Below are 21,685 nucleotides of genomic sequence, written 5' to 3' on the forward strand. Positions count from 1 at the left end.
CTCTCTCTCTCTCTCTGTGACTATCATAAAAAAAAAAAAAAAAAAAAAAAAAACTATAGCTAAGGATGATAAATCAGTGATTTTCATTCCTAATTCTAATGGAAAGCTACCAGCTTTCAGGGTGCCTCTGACTCTAAGCTATTTCATGCCCATTTCTTTCCCTAAGTCTCAAGTTCATGGGTTTCCTTCAATTGTCCATGAAGGTCCAAGTGCATTTTCATATAGCAAAACTGTTACGAGCCTTTTAGATTTGAGTAGATGGACCACAAGTCTGTGTTCTGCCCAAAATGTCTGACACATGGAATTTTTTATAGAAACTTATTCTACCTATCATGTAAGCGAATAAATATTTTTAATGCAAACCATTACCTATAAACATGTTTGGCAAAAGGAAATAGGACACCCCAACCAAACTGAGCTCATTTTACCAATTTTTTCTTTTTTTTAAAGATTTTATTTATTTATTCATGAGAGACACAAATAGAGAGGCAGAGACACAGGCAGAGAGAGAAGCAGGCTCCATGCCTAATGTGGGACTCGATCCCAGGACTCCAGTCTCACGCCCTGAGCCAAAGGCAGACGCTTAACCACTGAGCTACCCAGGCGTCCCTTACCACCTTTTTAAGAATAATTGCTCATAAGCAAAACATAGGCATACCAATGAAAATAAATTCCAATTCTGCCACTTAATTAGATTTAAGCCATTTTCAATAAGCTCAAATTCCTGTGCCTCTTTTTCCTATATAGAGGAAAAACTACCTCTTAGAAGTTTTGTGAAGACTTGAGAAAACAAATTTTATGTATAATAAATGATCTAAATATTATCAAATAGCATTATCAAAAATTCTCCGGGTTGCAAAAGAATAAAAATAACTGCTTGTCTTTCTTTTTCATGAAATAATTTAGAATGAATCTCAAGGGCCCATGGATATGCAATTAAGAGACTAATTAGTGGAGGTAGCAAGGTTACATCATGCTGATAAGCAACAGGAACAAGGAACAATGCATGAGGATGGGGGGCAGAGAGGGTTGCTAACTAGATCCTATACTCAGGAGTTCCACATAGAATGATAATTAGGGACTATTGCTTAATATTAGTTTATGAGAGAGGCCATGCAATGGGTAAGGTTATTGCTTGAGAAGGATTTGGTAGAGAAGGATTCCTTCTTTATCTTACTAAAACTGAAAGATTCTTAGTTGACTTATGGGAAAGTGGGAAGGGCTTGAAAAGGCATAGAAATGGAAAAATGAAAATCAGAAGCAAAAAAGGAAAATCTGTAAGATGTATACATATATGTGGTTAATCTCTAAAAATATTTTGGATTAGAAATTTAGAAATAAGATTTATACTTAAGTACAATGGCATAATTTATGTTTGTATAGCAAATAGAATAATTTTACTTCCCAAACTGATTATAAACAGATATAATACAACCTACAGCACAATTCAGTGGACTGTATATGTGCCATTGTCACTGTTGGAAGCTGGAGTAAAGTATTCTGGAAACACCTGGAAATTAAGTCACCCTCTGAGAGTTGAAACAGTGAAATCAAAACATAATGAGAATTAAAAGTTGTAAGACTACCTTAGAAGAATGTTTTCCAGCTAAGCAAAATTTGATTATATCCTGTCTGAAGTTACCAATATAACCAAAAAAAGAATATGTTCATCAGAAAGAGGATTGATTGGATATTTGAGTTTCTTAAAAACAGAGATTTACACAGGAAAACACAGATGACACATCTAAAAATTATTAATGAAAAATAGATTCTTAGATGATAGACTACCAATGAGACTAGGTTATTGCATTCTGGATGCAAAGACTGAATACTGGATTTCGAGAAAGATTCCCAGGATTTGAATCTGGCTTTGTGACTTTCTAGCCATATGACTTTGAATTAATAACCCAGATATTAGTGTCTTCACTTTATCTGCAAATTGGGGCTGATAAGAGTACCTCTTCACAGAGTCCTTATGGATAAAATGCAAACCCACAACAAATGATTATTACATTTGTTGGGCCAACTCCCTTTGTTCTGATACCAAAATAACATTAAGTAATGTTCAGATTATGATATGGTTTCTGATGTAATTTGAGAATACTGTGGTCATGCAATTCAAATATTGCCATGCTTGTGACAGATATATTCTTCATTATAAAATAATAGATTGCATGTTTAGTGTTATATGTCACTCTTATGATCTTGATTAATGTAAGTCTAATATGTTATCCATGCAGCATGTGTTTCAGAGCAACCTAAAAGTCTTATGAGCTGAAGTCAAAATTCAAAAAAATTAACACATGTTGCCTCACTTAAGGATGTAGTTAAATTCAAAGACAATTCTTCTTTATAAGAAATCGGTTTCCAGAGAAATAAATACTAGAGAATGGATACAGATATGTGGTAGGACATTAGTCAAATCAAGGATGAAGCAGAGTGTAGAGGGAATGCTTCCTGTTATTCTCTCTCTTATGCTGATAGAAGCTAAAATATAAGACAACCTCCTTTTAATATCTTTCACCATGCCAGTGTTCCCTAGTGTACCACCCGCAAATCCATCCTGAGAAATACCATCAAAGTGATCTTTTAACAGGAAAATTTGTTTATCTCATTTTCCCTAATTTCCTTAGTGATCCACAGTGGGCAGGGGAAGCACGTCTAACTCCCTAAGTCCCCTAGCTTCCTCACCCTCAGAGGTAGGGCCCAGGCTGATGCTTAAGAGTAAGTCTGTGTTTCTGGTTACAGTTGAGTAGACCAAGAGTTAACATAGCTGGGCCAATTAGATTCTCTATGCAGGAATTTGGAATTGGAAACAAGAGATATTAGTTGGTCTCTGCCAGCTGCTGGACCTATAACAAGTAAACTCAGGAGTGAATTTGAAAGATGGCTGTGTCTCCTATTTGATGTGAAGCAGAGAAAACCCATCTCATTAGGAAGATAAGTGATGCCAGCACACAAAAAAGAGCAGAAGTGAAAGATAGTGATATCTTTATAACCTTGTTCCTGCTTAGTTCTGGTTTCTAAGGAATGACTGAATTCCCTTGGAGCTTCATGAAACTACCTGAATTTTTCTAATCAATTCTCTTTTTCTGCATCAGCCAGCCTGAATTCGTTAAGTACTTGCAACTATAAAGTTCCTTTACTTACAAAGTATAATCTAAGGAGATGCCCTTCATAACCAGTTCTTACCTGTTGCTGGTCCAGCCTCATCTCCCACAGTTATATTTGATTTTCCAGCAGTACCAACCAAATAGCACATAAGATTTTAGAACTTCCATACTCTCATATCAATATGTTTTATGCACACACTTTTCTCTTTTTTACAAGCACATTCATCTTTTTTCAACTACCAAATGGTTACCCCTCCTTAGGCATTCTATCCCTACCACTTGCATTGCACTTTAGAGGCATTCACACTATTACATATAATTCACTGAAGCAAATGATTTGCATGCCTATCTCCCCACTATGCTATAATCTCATAGATGGCAAACATCTACTGTTTATATTTTGTCTTTTACTTCTGTACTCCCAATTCAAAGCACATGCTATGTGCTGTCACGAATTTCTGATATATTCACATCTTTTCAGCTATTCATATGATAAGATGTATGCTCAATGAGCATAATCACTGAAGGCACTGGGGCTAATGATATTCTTTTCTGGGACAAAAATATAAAATAAAATGAGCTCCTGAAGGGTCACATTTTATACATAGTAGTTCTGGTAACTATGGTTAGTCATAGGCCTACCACATAAACTTCTTAAGCTGTTTCATCAGTGTCAATTTTAAATCATACTTGAGGTATTAAGTGGCAGGGTAAACCACGTAACAGCAGCATCCTGGGTCAGAGCCAAAATAAGAGCTGTGAAGGATCATTTGCGGCCTCCTCACTGCATTGTCCTGGACACAAGTGGGGATTAAATGACAGCAGGCTGGCTAATCAGCACCCGTCTGGAGAGTTGAAGTTGGGTTATCACAAGCTGAGAGGGCGGGTAGAGTGATAAAAAGACAGGTGTGCACCCAAGCAGGATTGTCTCGGGACAAAGAGCCTGCAGTGTGGCCATCAGAATTGAACAATGGGTGGGCCTGTCCCACTGGTGGTAGGTCAGTAGCACTGCCAAGACAGCAGATGATGAAGTAGCTGTGATGAAGGGCAAAGGATGCTGTGAAGTAGGAGGACCATACAGAACTCCTGGTTTGCCTAGGATGTTCCTGAGGTGTGCTTGCTGTCCTGATCTAATTACTATGTACTTAATGTCTCTATCACTTAGAGTCTTAAAAAGGCCCCAGCTTGATGAAAATTAGCAAAGTGACATTAATTATAAACAATCGTTAAATCAAAATAGAACCAAACTCTGGTCACAAATCAAAGTACTTTATTTTGAGAGAGTTTCTAAAACATTATTGTGTTGCATTTCTGAGTTGCGTTTGTATGTTTGTCCAGAATCTCTTGGAGGGGATATTCTTAGTCTCTATGGTTCGGGCAAGGCTCAGTTTCATCTTTACAACCCACTGATGCATCTAATTTCATCCTTTCTACTCCCCACCCCCAAATAATCCCAATCTGGGCCAGACAGAGTCCTTCTTGGGATTTTGACAGAATTTTAGACAAAAAATCTCTGTTGATATACGTGAGTTCTTTTGGTTATCTGTACCATCAAGTGGGAAAATGTTGAGGGGTAACAGAAGCAACACAGAGAAAGACAGAACAGAGCAACAGAAAAAAAAAAATCTTGTCTCTAACCCTGCCTAGAGTTTGATTTCAGTTACAGGAGACAGTGAATTCCATTTTTGTTCAGTGCAGTGTGAATTAGGTCTGCACATATTACCAAAAGGGTTCTGACAAATACAACTGCCTTCTTATTAAACTGTCCAACTTTTTACTTGCCCTCCCTCATTATACCAGGCCCAGGCCCACATTCAGCAGCTATATGAAGAGAACAAAGAGAAATTAAATGATAGGGTGGACCTGGATCAGCCTAGGAAGAAGCCACTTCCCATGACTGTGGCTCCCCTCAGAGCACAGCACTGAAGTTACCTTAGCTGGAAATCAGTCACTAACGTGCCTATCTTCTCATGAATCATATGCAAGCAAGTTGTAATAACAGTAAGCAGATACAAATACAACCTTTATTTTATTGGCTCCTCACAAATAGAATTAATCTAAATAGAAAATTGACCCTAGCACATATTGAACTTAGACCCCAAGGCTATAGCAGCCAAAGAGTTTTAGCTTTGGCATCGTCAAAAGCACTGTTTGCTTTCTAATGATGACATAATTGGTTTTTATCCTAACAGTAAGGGAAGAAACAGGGACAACATATTTTGGTATTGACTTAAGGAGTAATAATCAGGCTGGCGGCCTCTGTCTTCCAGGGGTCATAGATACACTCCATGTGATACCTCAGTTCCGTCCCTTTTCTGAGGTGGGCTGTTACCGGGTAGGGGCCTGTGAGGTAGTGTGGAGCTAGTCTTGATGCTTGGACCCAGCTTCAAGCACATGGAAGGAGTTCTGGCATTCTCTACTTTGTCTCCATTATCCCTGTTGCTTCCCCCATTCTGAACCCAAGACCTCTGCTTATAGCCCTGAGACCCTAACCCAGCAGGACTGAATTGTGCTCTCTGTATTGTTATTGGAATAAGTTTAGATGGACAAGTTGTCTGGAGGCACAATGTCTCCCTCCACTTGTCCTGGAGAATCATAAGCCACTATTATAACGTGTCTCATGCTTTAGAATTTGTTGTGAATTGACTTAGTTCTTTGGAATTGAGTTGAGCTAAGGACTCCATATTTCAGTGGCCACTAAACATAGTTCCACCTAACCACTCTTATTGTACCCAAGCCTGTGCTAAAACTGTTCTGTACGATCCTGCCACTTCATTTCCCCACCTTACTATCTTAAAATCTCCCCATCACTGCACTCACCAGACTTATGAAATAAGCCTAATAGGTCATGAATTGGTACTAGATATATATGGACATAAAAATATGTAAGGACAATGCTAGTTAGGAGGCTTCTACAATAATCCATCTTCTGTGAGATCATAGTAGCTCAATCCAGTGTGTTAGGAGCAGTAAGAGTTGGCAGAAAAAAATTTCTAATAGTTTGGATGTGAAGTGTGCTGGCAAGAACTAATCAAAGATGACACCAAGGTTTTTGGCCTGAGTAACTGGAATTCTAAGAGTTGCCATTACACCGTGTGGGGAAAACTGAATGGGGAGCAGTTTTGGAGGCTGGGGACACAAAGAGCCAATTTTGGAATGTCATGTAGTGTTTACCATACATCAAAGTAGAGATGGTGCATTATTCAGGAGTCCCCAAGACAATCCTCACTTCTTACACTTATTTCAACTTCAAACGTCCCCAATATCACCCTCAAGTTTGGTAATTCACTAGAACAATTCCCAGAATGACTTAAAGCTGTTATACTCATTGTTAGAATTTATAACAGGAGGATACAGATTAAGATCAGCCAGGAGAAGAAGCCCATGGAGCAGAGTCCAGGAGAGGTCCACACTCAGAGGTTCCATTTGCCTTCTCCCAATAACTCAATGTGTGGACATTGCTAACTTTTCCAGGCAACACTGAATGACAATATACATGGAGTAGTGCCAACTAGTAAGGCTCTTGTGAGTGTTGGGTGTCCAGAGTTTTTATTGGGGGTTGATCCTGTAAATGTGGCCAAACATGCACTTGGCTGACCTGTAGTTTCTAGCCCCTCCAGAGGCTGATCTGATACTTCATGACCCAAAGACCCTATAATAAATTACATTGTTGGACTATCAGCTGTGAGCCAAGGCTTCTGGATAAACAAAGACAGTCTGATCAGACAGGATATTCCAAGAGCTTAGAGATTACCTCCCAGGAGCCAGTAGCAAAGGCCAGACCTCTCTTTGACAAGGTTAATTTTTTACTACACAGTTGTCAAATAGGAAAGTGAATTTAGGACTCTAGAGTTCAGGGAAGTAGTCTGGAAAGAGAGATAAATTTGGGAGTTATTGACATATAGATGGAGTATTAATTAGGTTTCTAACAGGAAGCAGGATTTACTTAGATGCTTGAAATGAAGAGATTTTGATAGAGATCACTTATAAGATTGCAGACAGACACACACACACAGACTCATGCACACACGCACATGCACACACAACAGTGATTTTTAAGTTCCAGGGGAGAAGTGATTACCAGAAACCAGTAAGGAAGGTTGGTATGTGCCAGGCATAGTACTAACTGATTCATATGCATTAGCTCATCTGATTTTTTCTGTATGGTAATGATTATTATAATCACATTTTTACAGATGAGAAAACTAAAATTTGGAAAATTTAAATATTGTCTGTAGTCATTCAGTAGAAAGTTAATGAAGTGGTATTGATGCAGACTGTCATGCCACCATATGGGTCAGAAATTTGGCATCATGATGCAACATGTAAGACTGACTTATGAAAAGGTTGCATATATGTTTGAAAGGTCTCAGCCTTTCTCCATGACTGACCTGCTAAAGGTTATTCAGGTACTGCCAGTTTATGATTTTCCCCCTTAGGCCTTCCTGGGAGGCTTCCACTTTGCTAGATTTGTATTATGAGCATGTGTGGTATGGATTTTAGAAAGGGAAACATAACAGAAAGAACAGAAGCATCATGGGCAGATTATCCTGTAGAGAGAAGTCAGGGCAGAGATATATAAGATTTCCCAGTGAAATAGAAACAGAGGAGGTATACGGGTGTATGAATGTGAGCCTGTGTGTGTGTGTATGCGTGCACACAAATGCACACATGTATGTGTGTTACATGTTAAAGCAAAGTTTTGAGAGTCTGTGGGTGTTTGACAAGAAGAAACAATATGGAATTTTAATGAGTTGCTTCAGACAATTAATCTATATGCTTTGTAAAAATTTTTTTGGATTTATTTATTTATTTATTTATTTATTTATTTATTTATTTATTCCTGAGAGATACACAGAGAGATAGGTAGAGACATAGGCAGAGAGAGAAGCAGGCTCCATGCAGGGAGCCCGATGTGGGACTCGATCCCAGGTCTCCAGGCTCACGCCCTGGGGTGAAGGCAGCGCTAAACTGCTGAGCCACCCGGGCTGCCCAATTTATATGCTTTTTAAATGTTTTCAGGAGACTGTAAGAGTCAGAATTCCTGTTTGGATTCTACATATTTGAAAGGCATCATGGTTCAGCACTGGTTCTTGCCTTTATGTAAGAGCACAGTGTCTGAAATGTATGGTCTGCACTGTATTGTTTTCCATTCTGAAGCGCAGAAAGCCTTTGCTCAATAAAACAATATCCTGGCTAGCATTTGATGACACAAATAAGTAAGGAGGAAATTTTAATATAAGGATGACCAATACATGATGCCACTACGCCTACCCCATCACTCAGGTTCAAATCCCTTTCTGAAACATGCCTCTGAACACAGAACTGGTCTCAAAAACATTTTTCACACAGCACTCCAGGTAGCCACAGACAGCTCACCTTGGCATATGAATCGAAACTCATCTGCTACTTGGTTTCTAATATATCATGCTAAAGTGTTTTTACATGTTTTGAATGTATTGGGCTCTATCATACTCTAAAGATCTAGCAGATTTCAAAAAGAGAGATGGCATTCTCTCTCTGTAAGGTGATTATTAGGATTTGAAGATTTTCCCAGGAGACCAACCTTCTAGTTTTCTCTACATAGCTTTATCTCCCTCTTCTAAGAACATGAAAACCACTTTGGATGTTTCTTCTGATTTTCCCTTCCTCTTCTCCCTTTTTATTTTAGACCTCAATTCTCTTTATTTATTTTTTTAATTTTCCCTGTACTGATAAACAAATCTACCTCATCCCCAAAGAGAGGGGGACAGACAAAAATTTTCAGTGGCAATCTACATCTCAAAAGTATAAGCCACTTTTGATTTTCTTAATATGATTAACTCCCTTGTCAATACTTAATGTATTACCATAGCCTGCAAAACCCATCTGGTATAGATATTTTATTCAGTTTTCTTCAAAACACTCTGTAGCACAGGGGCACCTGGGTGGCTCAGTTAGTTAAGCATCTGACTCTTGATCTCAACTCAGGTCTTGATCTCAGGGTCATGAGTTCAAGCCTTGCATTGGGCTCCATGCATAGCATTTTCTTTTAAAAAGAAAAAATAAGTCTAAAACACTCTGTAGCACAAATAAAACATTCTAATAAAAATAACTCTTTGAGATGTTTGGTCTCTCAATGGATTCTTTTTTCTCAATTGAAAGAAAGGGAGTGGGGTTGATGATGAAACATTGAATGTGGATGAGTCATTTTTATATAGTTTAGTACACAAGGCATTTGGAGGGTAGGGGAGAGGTCTGGCCTGCATAAAGACCACAGTAACTAAAATGATAAATAGGCCTGATGAGTGAGCCAGGTGGCAAAACTCTAGTTTGTGTGGCTGCTGAAGTGGATACCTGGGTATAGGAGGAACCTGGGGACTCCCTTCCTGGGGCGGGGGGAGGCTGGGCCTGCAGAGAGTCAGTGTGATTGATCTCTTTTAGAACAGAGTGCCAGCTGGGGTGTGCATAAATGACTCCTTCTGGATTCTCCTTAAAAGCTGAATTGATGCCACCTTCTGAAAAGAGCAGCTCAGACCTCTGTCCCCTGTAAGCTGAAGATAAACCTTGATTTCAGCTACTGTAAAATATCTGAAAGCAGAAAAAGGTTAAAAAAATGTACTCTCAGTGAAGGAATTAGAGGGAATAGAATGTTACTCATCTACCAAAATAAAGGGATAATTGCAACGTGGTGCTCCTTTTTTGTTAGAAGATTTTCAGGAACCCATCTGTGCAGATTGTTTCTCTTTTATTATCATTACATCAACTAATTACATTAGGGAAAGAGGGGGCATTTTAATTAAAAGATTGTTTTAAGGAGTTATAATTCTACACTTTCACTAAATAACTTAACCGGGTGCCAAATTTGTTAAAGTATACTGCATTTCTGAAAAAGTTGTTTGGAAATTTTTTGTATTAACCACATTTTCAACAAAATAAATTTCAACCTTTATTTTGTCTCATGGATGGCTCCTTTTATTTCTGCATTTTGACCAAAGAATTGTGGGAAATGACCACATGTAAAGCAATCCAATTATTTTAAGAAGCTTACTTTTTTCCTATTTTATTTTACAGAGCATGCATATTTAACTGTTTATGATGAATTTGATTAGGGTAATCTTTTCTGAGATAGAAATTTTTTTGAACACAATAGTTTACAGAGAAATATTGGGGGAGATAGAAAGATCCATAGAGATCTACAGAGGAAAATACATATACCCAGTATGGTAATTAGGCATTCCTTCTGTTTAGGCCCATTTCCCTTTGGATAAAACCCTTATCCACATACATTAAATTGCAAGGAGGCCATCAAATAACTCATTAAATAAAGTGCGTAAACATCCATTCTTTGGATGTTTTGGATACATCTTCCTTCTCAACCCTCTCTTATTCTTCCAAGTTGTGCTAAATAATAAAACTCAGACAGAGATTGTATGTAATTGCCACCTAATGGGGAAGGCAAAGGATCTGGAAAGGAAACATGGGTAAAAGAGAAACAATATCATAGTTTAGAGCAAAGAAGACTTGGAAGCCAGGAGAGAAGTCTAAGCACCTGGTGCACAAGATGGTGAAAAATGAAATTTATAAATCATGTTTCTACTTTCAGTATTCAAACAGCTCTCTGGGTCTCTTTCTACTGATTGGAATGCTGAACTACTTTTATTCTGAAAACTGAAGGTGAAAAGCATTGTAGAAATAACTTTTGTATTAAAAAAAAAAGTGTCAAAGTCAAACTGTATTTCAGGAGTTCAAGAATGAATAAATGCTATGATTCCTGTCATATTTATTCATGAAACAATGTCTTGCACATAGTGGACTTGCAGTTAATACTTGCTGAATGAATGAATAAAAGCAACATTTTACTTTAATTCTCAAGTAGAAGATGGCAGTTCCTACTAGCAGCAGCTGTTTTATTTATTATTTATTTATTTGTTTGTTTATTTATTTATTTATCCTACTTTAGCTCTTCAATATTATTCCTCAGGGAAGCTAGCAAACTGAAATCTGTTACATTAATGCCAGCAGGGATGTATGTGTTTGAAGAGAATAAGTAAACATTTATTGTACCTGATGGCTCAATGGACCATCCACATGAGCTCTTAAGAGATTTGAAAATACTTGGCAGTATTTATACATAGGATGAACTCTGCAAATACTATTTGTGGATTCTATTCTTCAGAAAATTTCTATTTTTTGAATCACTTGAGATTTTTCAACTCAAAACTGTTGGACTAATCTGTAAATATGGTGTTCCTTTCTCTTTAGTAATGAGTTAATCTCTTAAAATGTCAATTAAAATTTTTATGTTGTTACATTTTCAGTTGAAATCAGTGTCAAAATAGTGCCCAAGGACAGATTTAATAACCAGCACTTAAAAAAATAACTATATCCTTCCAAAACTTAGCAAAAATAAAAATATTGACAGCTACCACTTTTTGAGAGTTTGATATGTGACATTTCCTTTTTGGGCATTTATATATTAATACATATATGGCTTTTTCCTAATATAAAGAAGAAAAAAGCAAAGCAGAGAGAAATATAATGTCTTCCACAAAGTCACGCAGATCATACATTTTTGAACTGAAATTCAAACCTAACACCCAGGCTATTTCTGCAATGATAGGCTAAATCCCCCCAATTTATATTTAACTTGCACAAAATCTTGTGAGATAAGTTAGCCAAGGATAGCTTTTTTTTTTCTTCATTTGGCAAAGGTTGGTATTAAATCATTCTGCATTTATATAAATAATTTTATGAGAATAATAGAAATTCAGAGCTAGGAAAAATTTAGAGATAATATAACTTAGTAATTTTTTTGAACTTAGTAATTTTTAGACATTTTGGTTTTTATATTATCTTATATCCTTAATAATTGAAGTTCTCTGGAAGCATTTGTAAGATATTTTCATAGGTCTCTTTAATCTTTGATTTAATGGGAGGGAGCTGGATTTTCATATTTACTTCTTCATTTAATATGCTGTGACATCATCTGTGTCTTATAACGTCCAGAACATACAATTGCACACAAGTGACAAAACAAAAGCAAAAAAAGCCAAATAACCTCTTAGTATTATTATGAAAATAGTTGGAAAATAGTTGGACCTCCCCCTTGAAAGAGTGAGGGGATATGTGGACCATACTTTGAGAACTGCTGATCTAGATAAAACTCATTTAATAGATAGGACACTAAATGTCCTATAAGTCTGTTCCTGAGCTCAAGTCTGATGATGGGTTAGGAAAGCACTGGTAGTTTCTTACAAGGATATTAGATCTGACTAGGATGGGCACTAAGTTACATTATGGAAATATATGGAGATGATTTTGAAGGGGTCTATTTTTTTACCTTCCCTCCACTCCTACTAATGGCACAATAGTCTACCCCCACCATCGCAGGAGAACTATCCTTTCCTAGGTCATCATTAATTTTGTAGTTAAATTTAATAAACACTTTCTTAAAGTATTTACTGTTTTTTTTACTAGCAACCCTTGGTTGATTGTTCCTCTCATTTTGAATCCTCCGTTGACCTGATCCCCATGATCTCATGCTCAGTGGAAGCACAGTATCCCTCTAGCTCCCCAAAACAGAAATCTGGGAAACTTCCCTGACTCCACTCTCTCCCTTACCAAGTACTTCCTGTAGTTTTTCAAAAAGTTCTCTCTGGTCTATCTACTTCTATCTCTCCCTACTATCTTGCCCTGCACACAGATCTTGGCCTTTCCTAACCTGCTTTATTACAACTACCTTTCAACTCTTTCTTCCTTCAGTTTTAGCTCTTCTGATCTGTCCCCATACTGAAAATCTGAGTGATTTCTTTCTCAGAAAGAGAAATCACTTTTTCTTCTTTCTTTCTTTCTTTCTTTCTTTCTTGTCTTTCGGCAGGGAGGAGGGAGGGGGAGGAGAGAGGGAGGGAGGGAGGGAGGGATGGGAGGGAGGAGGAGGAGGGAGAGGAGTAGGGGAGGGAGGAGGGAGGGAGGGAGGAGGGGGGGGGGGAGGGGGGTATCTTTCTCTCCTTAGTAAGCAAGGCAGGAGGTACGGCGTTTTAAGTTTATGTTATTTTTAGGGGGGGAGGAGGGAGGAGGGAGGGAGGGTTATTTCTTTCGTCCCTTGGTAATTCCTTCCTTCCTTCCTTCCTTCCTTCCTTTCTTTCTTTCTTTCTTTCTTTCTTTCTTTCTTTCTTCTTTCTTCTTTCTTTTTCTTCAAAAGAGTGAGGGGGATGCAGGGAGGGGTGGGAAAGAGAGAGAGAGAGAGAATCCTAAGCAGGCTCTATGACCAGTATGGAGCCCAACATGGGGCTTGATCATGACCTGAGCCAAAACCAATAGTGATGCTTAACCACCTGAGCCACCGAGGCACCCGAATGCTTCTTTTGAAATGTAGATTCTAAGTGGGGACTTTCCCACTACCCTTAAGACTTCAACTCTAAAGTAATTTACACAGGCTTCTGAAGCAGCCCCATGCCCTCTTAAATTACACTTGTCACCACTTCTTCCTTGCTGCTTAAGATACTTTACCCACACTCTCTCACCTCCCTGCCAGTATTAAAAAACAAAAACAAAAACAAAAATAAAAATAAAAACAAACTTTTTTTCTTCTATCTAGTCTTTCAACTTTTTTTACTCAGGTATTAGCTTCGATGTCACCTTCTTTGGGATAATTTTTATGAGCACTCTCATTCTGAGTTAGATGATTCTGCTATATTCTTCTTCAATAATTGTACTTTCCCCACCAAAATATTATTTGCTATTTTTCATATATAATTGCCTGCTTTATAACCTTTACCTGCCTTCCCCTGTATATTTTTAGCATAGTATGGGCAGGGATTTTGTCTATTTTATTTTTTACTGTATTGCCAATATCTAGAACAATGCTTGACCCATAGTAAGATTTTAATAAACATTTGTTTGATGCAGGAGTAAATGAATGATGTCTTTTCTTTCTTTCTCTTATTCCTACAGTCAGCTGTATTTACAGTTTTCTGATTCACTTTTCCTAATGAAGTTGGAATTCATTCTCTGAATTAATTACTTGATTATCTTATGATCCTAGCTAATATAATATAGTTATTATCCTATAGAATTGGTATGCCAAAGTGGTTCCAAAAGTGACTCCCATATGACATTTACCTGAAACCAGACTTATCTTTGGAAATTAACCTCACTTTTTGATGATGGAGGAAGATTGTTGAAAATACACATTCATGAGTCCTATCCTCTGCAGGTTCTGATTTAGCTGTGTAGATTGTAACCAGCTCCATAGATTACTGTCATACTTTCCAAAGTTGGGGGACCATTGCCTTACTGCAATTATACTCTTGTTTATTTAAAAAGTAGCTAAACAATACTACTACCCTTTAATAATTTATTCTAATTTAGTTGCAGAGCATTCCCATGTTCAAATAAATATAGATTTTTATACCTGTTTTGGAAGATTTTATAAGTTCACTGCTAAACTACAATTAAGCAGGTGTTATAAATTCAAATATTTGTTTTCACCTTTGTTTACATCTGTACTCTTTATATATACATTAATTCTCTAGACTGAATTGTATTATGTTTAATGGATACATTTAATATCATTTAATTGTGTTATATTCATTTTACTGTAGTTAGTAAATATTTAAATTTATAAATCAAAATGAGACAATTATGGTATACTGTGTAATTTATGCAACCATGATTTGTAGAATTTTAAATGGCAAAATTCTAAAATAACTTGCAATGAAGTAAATTTTATGGGACAGTATTTTAAAAGCAAAAGATACTAGGTATATTTGTGAGTTTGCATATTTTTTAAACTGTACATCTCATTTGAGGATGAAAATACTGAAAACTAGTCATGTTAATTTTATTAACTATGTTGCAACATACTAAAGTGTATATAGCATTATATCTACAATGGTCTATTTATTTAAAAATTGAATGAAGGGATCCCTGGGTGGCGCAGCGGTTTGGCGCCTGCCTTTGGCCCAGGGCGCGATCCTGGAGACCTGGGATCGAATCCCACGTCGGGCTCCCGGTGCATGGAGCCTGCTTCTCCCTCTGCCTGTGTCTCTGCCTCTCTCTCTCTCTCACTGTGTGCCTATCATAAATAAATAAAAATTAAAAAAAATGTTTAAAAAAAAAATTGAATGAAAAGAGTCCTAGAAAAAAAAAAAAAAAAAAAAAAAGAAAAGAGTCCTAGAATTTGATTTTACTCTCTGGATCATATATTATCCACAGATAATACACAGATTTTTAATACACAGATTTTTTTACTCAGAGTAAGATATATTTTTATTCCTATTATTCCAGGAGGAAACACACACACACACACACACACACACACACACACACACACACACATACAGAGAGATAGAGAGAGAGAAAGCTCCAGATTAATTATTTCCAAATATATTCTTTTATTATTGTTTGTCCTACTAATATTTATGAAGGTAGTTCTTCACGGAAAATAGAAATAGAAATACAGAGATGAGATGGAAAAAAATGTAAATAAGAAAGAAGAGTAGGAAGAGGAGATAAGGATATTGCTTAATTTGGTCCAAGCTAGAATAGAATCGGATGATCCTTTTATTCTTATCACACTCTTATATATCTAGTCTTGTATGTGAATTCTTGAAGGGGTTTCATTACTTGAAGTTTGTATAAAAGAATAATTTTGATGATTTCTCTTATTTTAAAATGCCAGCAGTTCTAGACGTATTGAACATGTATATATTAATTTGATATATTTTTGAAACATATACTGAGACGCTACTTCTCTCGGAAAATATTTGGTTTACTAATAATGCATGTGGTTATATATTTTTCTGAAGTTAATGTTATATCTAGCAAACAATACAAAAAAAGTTTTATTTCTTAATTTAATTATGGTTCAGGCTACTACTTGAGTCTATTTTATTTAAGAAACTTATTTTACTCTTACATATAAACCAAATTACTAGCCCATTACTTGTAAACAAAAACAAAAAAACAAAAAAACAAAAAAACAAAAAAAGTAACCAGATTTCTAACACTGAAGAATAATAACAAATTATAACAGTCACTGACTTACAACAGACTTTAAGACATTTATACAAGCCACTATTAATGTAAAACACAAAACAAAACTCTATCTATATATGTGGAAAGGCATAGAAAATAATGGAGGAATAATATTTGTAAGCTATCAATTGTGACAACCCTTTGGGGTACAGAGGGAGACTATTTTGCTCTATATCTTTTTATTTATTTAAATTATTATATCAACTTATAGTCATGTATGTCTTTCATAATTTGTAAAATAATTTCTTAAAGAATTTGAGAAACAATCATCTTAACAAAAATGATGAGATCTGGTTAGAAAGTAAGAATTTCAGTGGTCATGCCATGAAATGCACATATGCATGGTCAAAAAAATCAGGTATTGTAGTGAGTATGTTCTGTGATTCTATGACCTACTCTGTTTTTTCTCTAATATTATCCCCCCCCCCCCTTTTTTCATTAAAGGTCTCATTCGTTTGCAGGAGCTCATCAAAGCTCCATCAAGGTACAATCTTCGGCTTAAAATCCGTCAACTACCTGCTGATACAAAGGATGCAAAACCCTTACTAAAGGAAATGAAGAGAGGCAAGGAGTTCCATGTAATCTTTGACTGTAGCCATGAAATGGCAGCAGGCATTTTGAAACAGGTAATCTTTAACTTACGTAAATTCTTGGATCCTTTATTATATTTGCATTTAAAGCTTTTTTGTTTTATTGTTTTTTTTTGTTTTGTTTTGTTTTTTGTTTTGTTTTTTTAGGAGGGGGGAGAGTTGGAGGGGGGTTAGGGGATGGGCAGAGGAAGAGGAAGAGAAATCCTCAAGCTGAGCTCAGAGCTGGATGCAGGGCTGGATCCCAGGACCCTTGAGATCATGATCTGACCAAAAATCAAGAGTCTGACCCTTAACCATTAAAAAAAGAGAAAAAAGATTTGCTCTTTAGCTGGCATCTTCTAGGAGATGCCTTACACATTTGATCTTATTTAATCATCACTGTGACCCCATGAAGTAAAAACTATTTCCACCTCACAGATGAAGAAACTAAGTCTTAGAAAGATTGGGTAAATTGATCAATGCCCAGCAGCAAAAATAGTAGAGGGATTCATATTTCTTCTAGTGATGTTAAGTATTCATTCCAGAATAAAGCATTGCCTGACTCAAAAATAATAGTAAATCAATCAAATGAAATGTCATGGCAGTAAAAACTTTTAATGTTACTTCCTCACTATTCCGATTTAGCAGCAACACTGCAAAACAACACATACTGGCTGATATCACAGTGGTTTGGAATTAGTAAACTGTCCTCGAACCTCTAAGAGATAAAATATCTCTACTGTAGAATTATGCAGATTCAGATGTCAAATTATATCCCATAAAATATAACTATCAACAGTAAATGCCTGTTATAACATGGTTAGTTTATTAAGCAGATGTTTGTCCAATCTTCCAATATGAATGTTGGTTTCACTACAGTAAAATCTTTAATTGGATTTGGAAAATTGCTCTAGTGTTATATTTGAGTAGTAAAGCATATGAAATTTGGATGTCTTTTTTTTGTTTGTTTTTGAGGGTTTTTTGGTAGTGAATAAAGTGATGTAATAAAGTAAGCAATGAAATTTAGAGCAGGGATTTATTTCTCATATATACCAAAACCAATTCTTGATTACTTTTAGAATAGACAGACTTGGAAAGGAGAGTTTTCCTTTATGCCCAGAGTGAGTAGCACTGGACAATTTGTCAGTGACAGAGCTTTGGTAGGTTTTCTCTATGATTTCAGCAAGTATGTAAATGATTGTCTTGTCTCTAGAGTAACTGACTTATTTTGCTATTTGAAAGGTGATAGTATCCATCAACTTTAATAGTAGAATTGCCATTCTGCCTTTTATTTAGTATATCCATTATTTTATAATTGTTTTCTTATATGTAACCTGCTCTGTTTGCAAAATGAAAACATAATTAAGATAATATCTAAAATGTATACAGAGCACCTAGGTGGCTCAGTCAGTTAAGAGTCTGCCTTCAGATCAGGTCATGATCCCTGAATCCTGGGATGGAGCCCAGGGCTTAGGGCTCCCTGTTCAATGCGGAACCTGCTTCTCCCTTTCCTTCTGTCCCTTCCGCTTCTAGTACATGTACTTTCTCAAATAAATAAATAAATAATCTTTTAAAAGTTAAAATATATACAGCAGAAGAAGTTAATAATTTTAGCAAGATTAGTAGATGAAAAATCAGAGCAAAGGTAAGATGATAATATGGGAGTTAAGATTAATTCAGCATAACATTATTACACAGAATGCATGTTTTTAGTTTCTATAACACTGACAAACCACATATATGGTGTTTGTTTTTTAACTTACCTAGTTCAAGAGAGCATTTGGATCTCGGTTATTCTAGAAACTAATTCAAGAAGAAAGTAAATAGATTACTTCTTACAAATGCAATACATTTAACAGGACTTGCTTTTAAGGTGTATGAAATTTTTCTGAGATTTCTCAACTTTGGTTAATGATAGAAGTCCAAAGAAATGGTATAAGAGTTAGAGCAGGCATTGATGGGCTTTCAGCTTGTCTGGCTTAACCTAAGAACAAGTATTAGAAGTATCCAGGAATACGTTTATCAGGTTAGCCGTATTTGTTTCATTGTTTTATTTATTTAAACTAAATGAGTTTTTCCTAAATATTGAGCAAAAGAGAATTTGAAGTTTTTTTCCCTGAACGCTCTAAAAGTAACTGAAGCTTGGGGCTGGCTATTTGGGTGCACTAATTGGTATACATGACTTAATAACAAAAGATTCCACCTCCACCCAAATTTGTCAAAGAGAATCCCCTATGGCAGGGTCAAGATGATCTGCAATTAAACCTCACAAGGTCATTCTAACACAGAGAAAAAGTATTAATTAAGGCTTTGAAAGTCTAGATTAGAGAGTGTGAAAATAAAATTTTTAGATTGGAAAAATGCAAAATCAGATGCAAATAAATTCCCACAGCAGCAAGAAGAAAATTATTAAATTTTAAGAAATATCATATAAAGTCCACCTCTTTAATTGTTAACTTTGAGCAATGTAATTTCTGGATATAACCCGAAGGATAAACTGATTCCAAACTATGACTATGCCTAAATATGTTAATTTGTCATATGGCATTGTTAACACTACACTAGTTGAATGTTGGGAATTTCTAATGATATTTTGATTTTGGGAAAAATGAATCTGTAGTATTTCTTTCCAGGAGGGATAACATAGTACAACCTAATTTTTCTATTGTACATCCAGTTTTTCTACTGTGGATACTCTCATATTATTTATACATAAGAAGATATTAATTTTATCATTATTAATGTGGTTTGAAGTGTGTATACAGTTCGTTTAAAAACAGTAGCAAGGCATAAATATTATAATTTTAAAAAACATCCAGAAAAAGTTTGTGGTGTCTAAATGTTTCCAGATTGGATGGGGACCCCAAATGTGGGGTAATGGTTGACTGGAAGCCAGTGGGGCATGGGGTAGGGGTGGTGGGTGCAGGTGATGGCAGTGAATATAATTCACTTAAGCTAGAACAAAGGAGGTAGAAGTTTATTGACTATACCACAAGGGAGTGATGGGCAGGACAGCAAAGGAGAAGCTATCTGCCAGGAGGCAATGGGTGGGAGCTGTTTTTAAAGAGGGAAGGTGGGACACCTGGGTGGCTCAGTGGTTGAGTGTCTGTCTGGCTCAGGACCTGATCCCAGGATCCTGGGATCCAGTTCCTCATCGGGATCCCTGCAGGGATCCTGCTTCTCCCTCTATGTCTCTGCCTCTTTCTGTGTGCCTCTCATGAATAAATAAATAAAGTCTTTTTTTTTTTAATTTTTATTTATTTATGATAGTCACACAGAGAGAGAGAGAGAGGCAGAGACACAGGCAGAGGGAGAAGCAGGCTCCATGCACCAGGAGCCCGACGTGGGATTTGATCCCGGGTCTCCAGGATCGTGCCCTGGGCCAAAGGCAGGCGCCAAACCGCTGCGCCACCCAGGGATCCCAAATAAAGTCTTAAAAAATAATAATAATAGGGAAAGTGAGAAGGTACTGCCATGTATGAAATTTTCCCTTTTTTGGTAACTTGCCTAGTCCTAAGTATTCCATTGGCTAGTTGAGGCCTATGGATATATTGAGGTGGGCCTATCTGTATTCAGCTAGGTCCCTTTGCCTTAATCAAGTTTCCATTGCTGAAGCCTGCTGTCTAAACTCTACAAAGTTCTTTTTTTTTAAATCCTACTGGAAATTATTAATTTATCTTTCAAGAGAGTATCCCTATTGTCCATTTTTGTTAATGTTTATGGTGTAGGTACTCAATCAAAAATAACTACCCTTTTCTATTTAGGTTACACATTATAGTACATAACTGATTCTTTTTTTAACCTTTTTAATTTAATTTAATTTAATTTAATTTAATTTAATTTTTTTACTTAAATTCAGTTTGTCAACATGCAGTATAAAACTCAGTGCTCATCCCATCAAGTGCCCTCCTCAGTGCCCATCACATAAAAGATTCTTGTTTTCAGGATCAAAGACTGAAGGAAGGTCAGAAAAGGCATAAACAGTCCTCAGTTATCCTCTACAGATTTCTTCTCAAGGTGGTGAAGAAGAAGCCTGTGGCTAGTACAAAATACCCATGTCAGGAGCAAACTGTTGTCCCTACCACCATCTCCTTAATGCCTTCCATCGCTATCTCCAGAACACAATTTTCAATACTGGCTTGAGCTCTTTGAGGTTTTCAAACTATCAAGGAAAAAATCAGACAGGAAAAAAAAAATATATATATATAGAGAGAGAGAGAGAAAGAGAAAGAGAGAGAGAGATTATAATATCCTACAATGGATCAATGCCTTTGGGAATATAAAATATACCATTTTATGAAGTGGCATAGTTTTTTTTAAAGATTTTATTCATTAATTCATGAGAGGCACAGAGAGAGAGGCAGAGACATAGGCAGAGGGAGAGAAGCAGACTCCTTGAGGGGAGCCCGATGCGGGACTCAATCTCAGGACCCCAGGATCATGACCTGAGCCAAAGGCAGACATTCAACTGCTGAGCCACCCAGGCATTCCAATATAAAGTAGCATATTATATCCTATATCCAAACTTCAAGAGTTAGAAAACGAGATTTCATGTTTACTTACTATCTCAATTTGTTGGCCAATTTATTCATTCTTATTCTGTCCTACTTTCCTACTTCCCTACTTTCCTAAAATAAGTTTGATAAGAAGATCTACCTCATAAGATTTTTAATGAGGCTCCCAGGAAGCAAGAATTCCTTCCCCTTTAAGGGTCCTTCTATCTGGACTGAAGAATAAAATTGACATGAGAGAGATTAACAGGAGAAAAGCAAATTTAATAGCATACATGTAGGGAATCGACACAGACATGGAAATTCCAAAGACAGTCAGTTGGCCAAAATGGGTTCTATTCGTCATGCTGAACTAAGGAGAAGGGGCACTTCAGAGGAAAGGAATGTACTTCCCAAGGCAATAAGGAGAACAGATGTTTGGTAATTAGATGTTTGTCCTGCCATACTGATGGATCACTCTGATAAAATTTAT

At 36.5% G+C, this 21,685-nt stretch overlaps 1 protein-coding gene across 2 annotated transcripts in view; it reads left to right on the forward strand.

The window, feature by feature from the left end:
* Window positions 1-21,685, forward strand: part of GRIK2 (glutamate ionotropic receptor kainate type subunit 2) — a 1,061,838-nt gene that overhangs the window by 686,393 nt on the left and 353,760 nt on the right. For both annotated transcript variants that reach the window (XM_038554811.1, XM_038554812.1), the window contains one exon: window positions 16,578-16,759. In XM_038554811.1, coding sequence (XP_038410739.1) covers window positions 16,578-16,759 — 182 coding nt within the window. The remainder of the gene's footprint in view (window positions 1-16,577; window positions 16,760-21,685) is intronic.

Source organism: Canis lupus, chromosome 12 (assembly GCF_011100685.1).
Source record: "Canis lupus familiaris isolate Mischka breed German Shepherd chromosome 12, alternate assembly UU_Cfam_GSD_1.0, whole genome shotgun sequence".
NCBI lineage: Eukaryota > Metazoa > Chordata > Mammalia > Carnivora > Canidae > Canis > Canis lupus.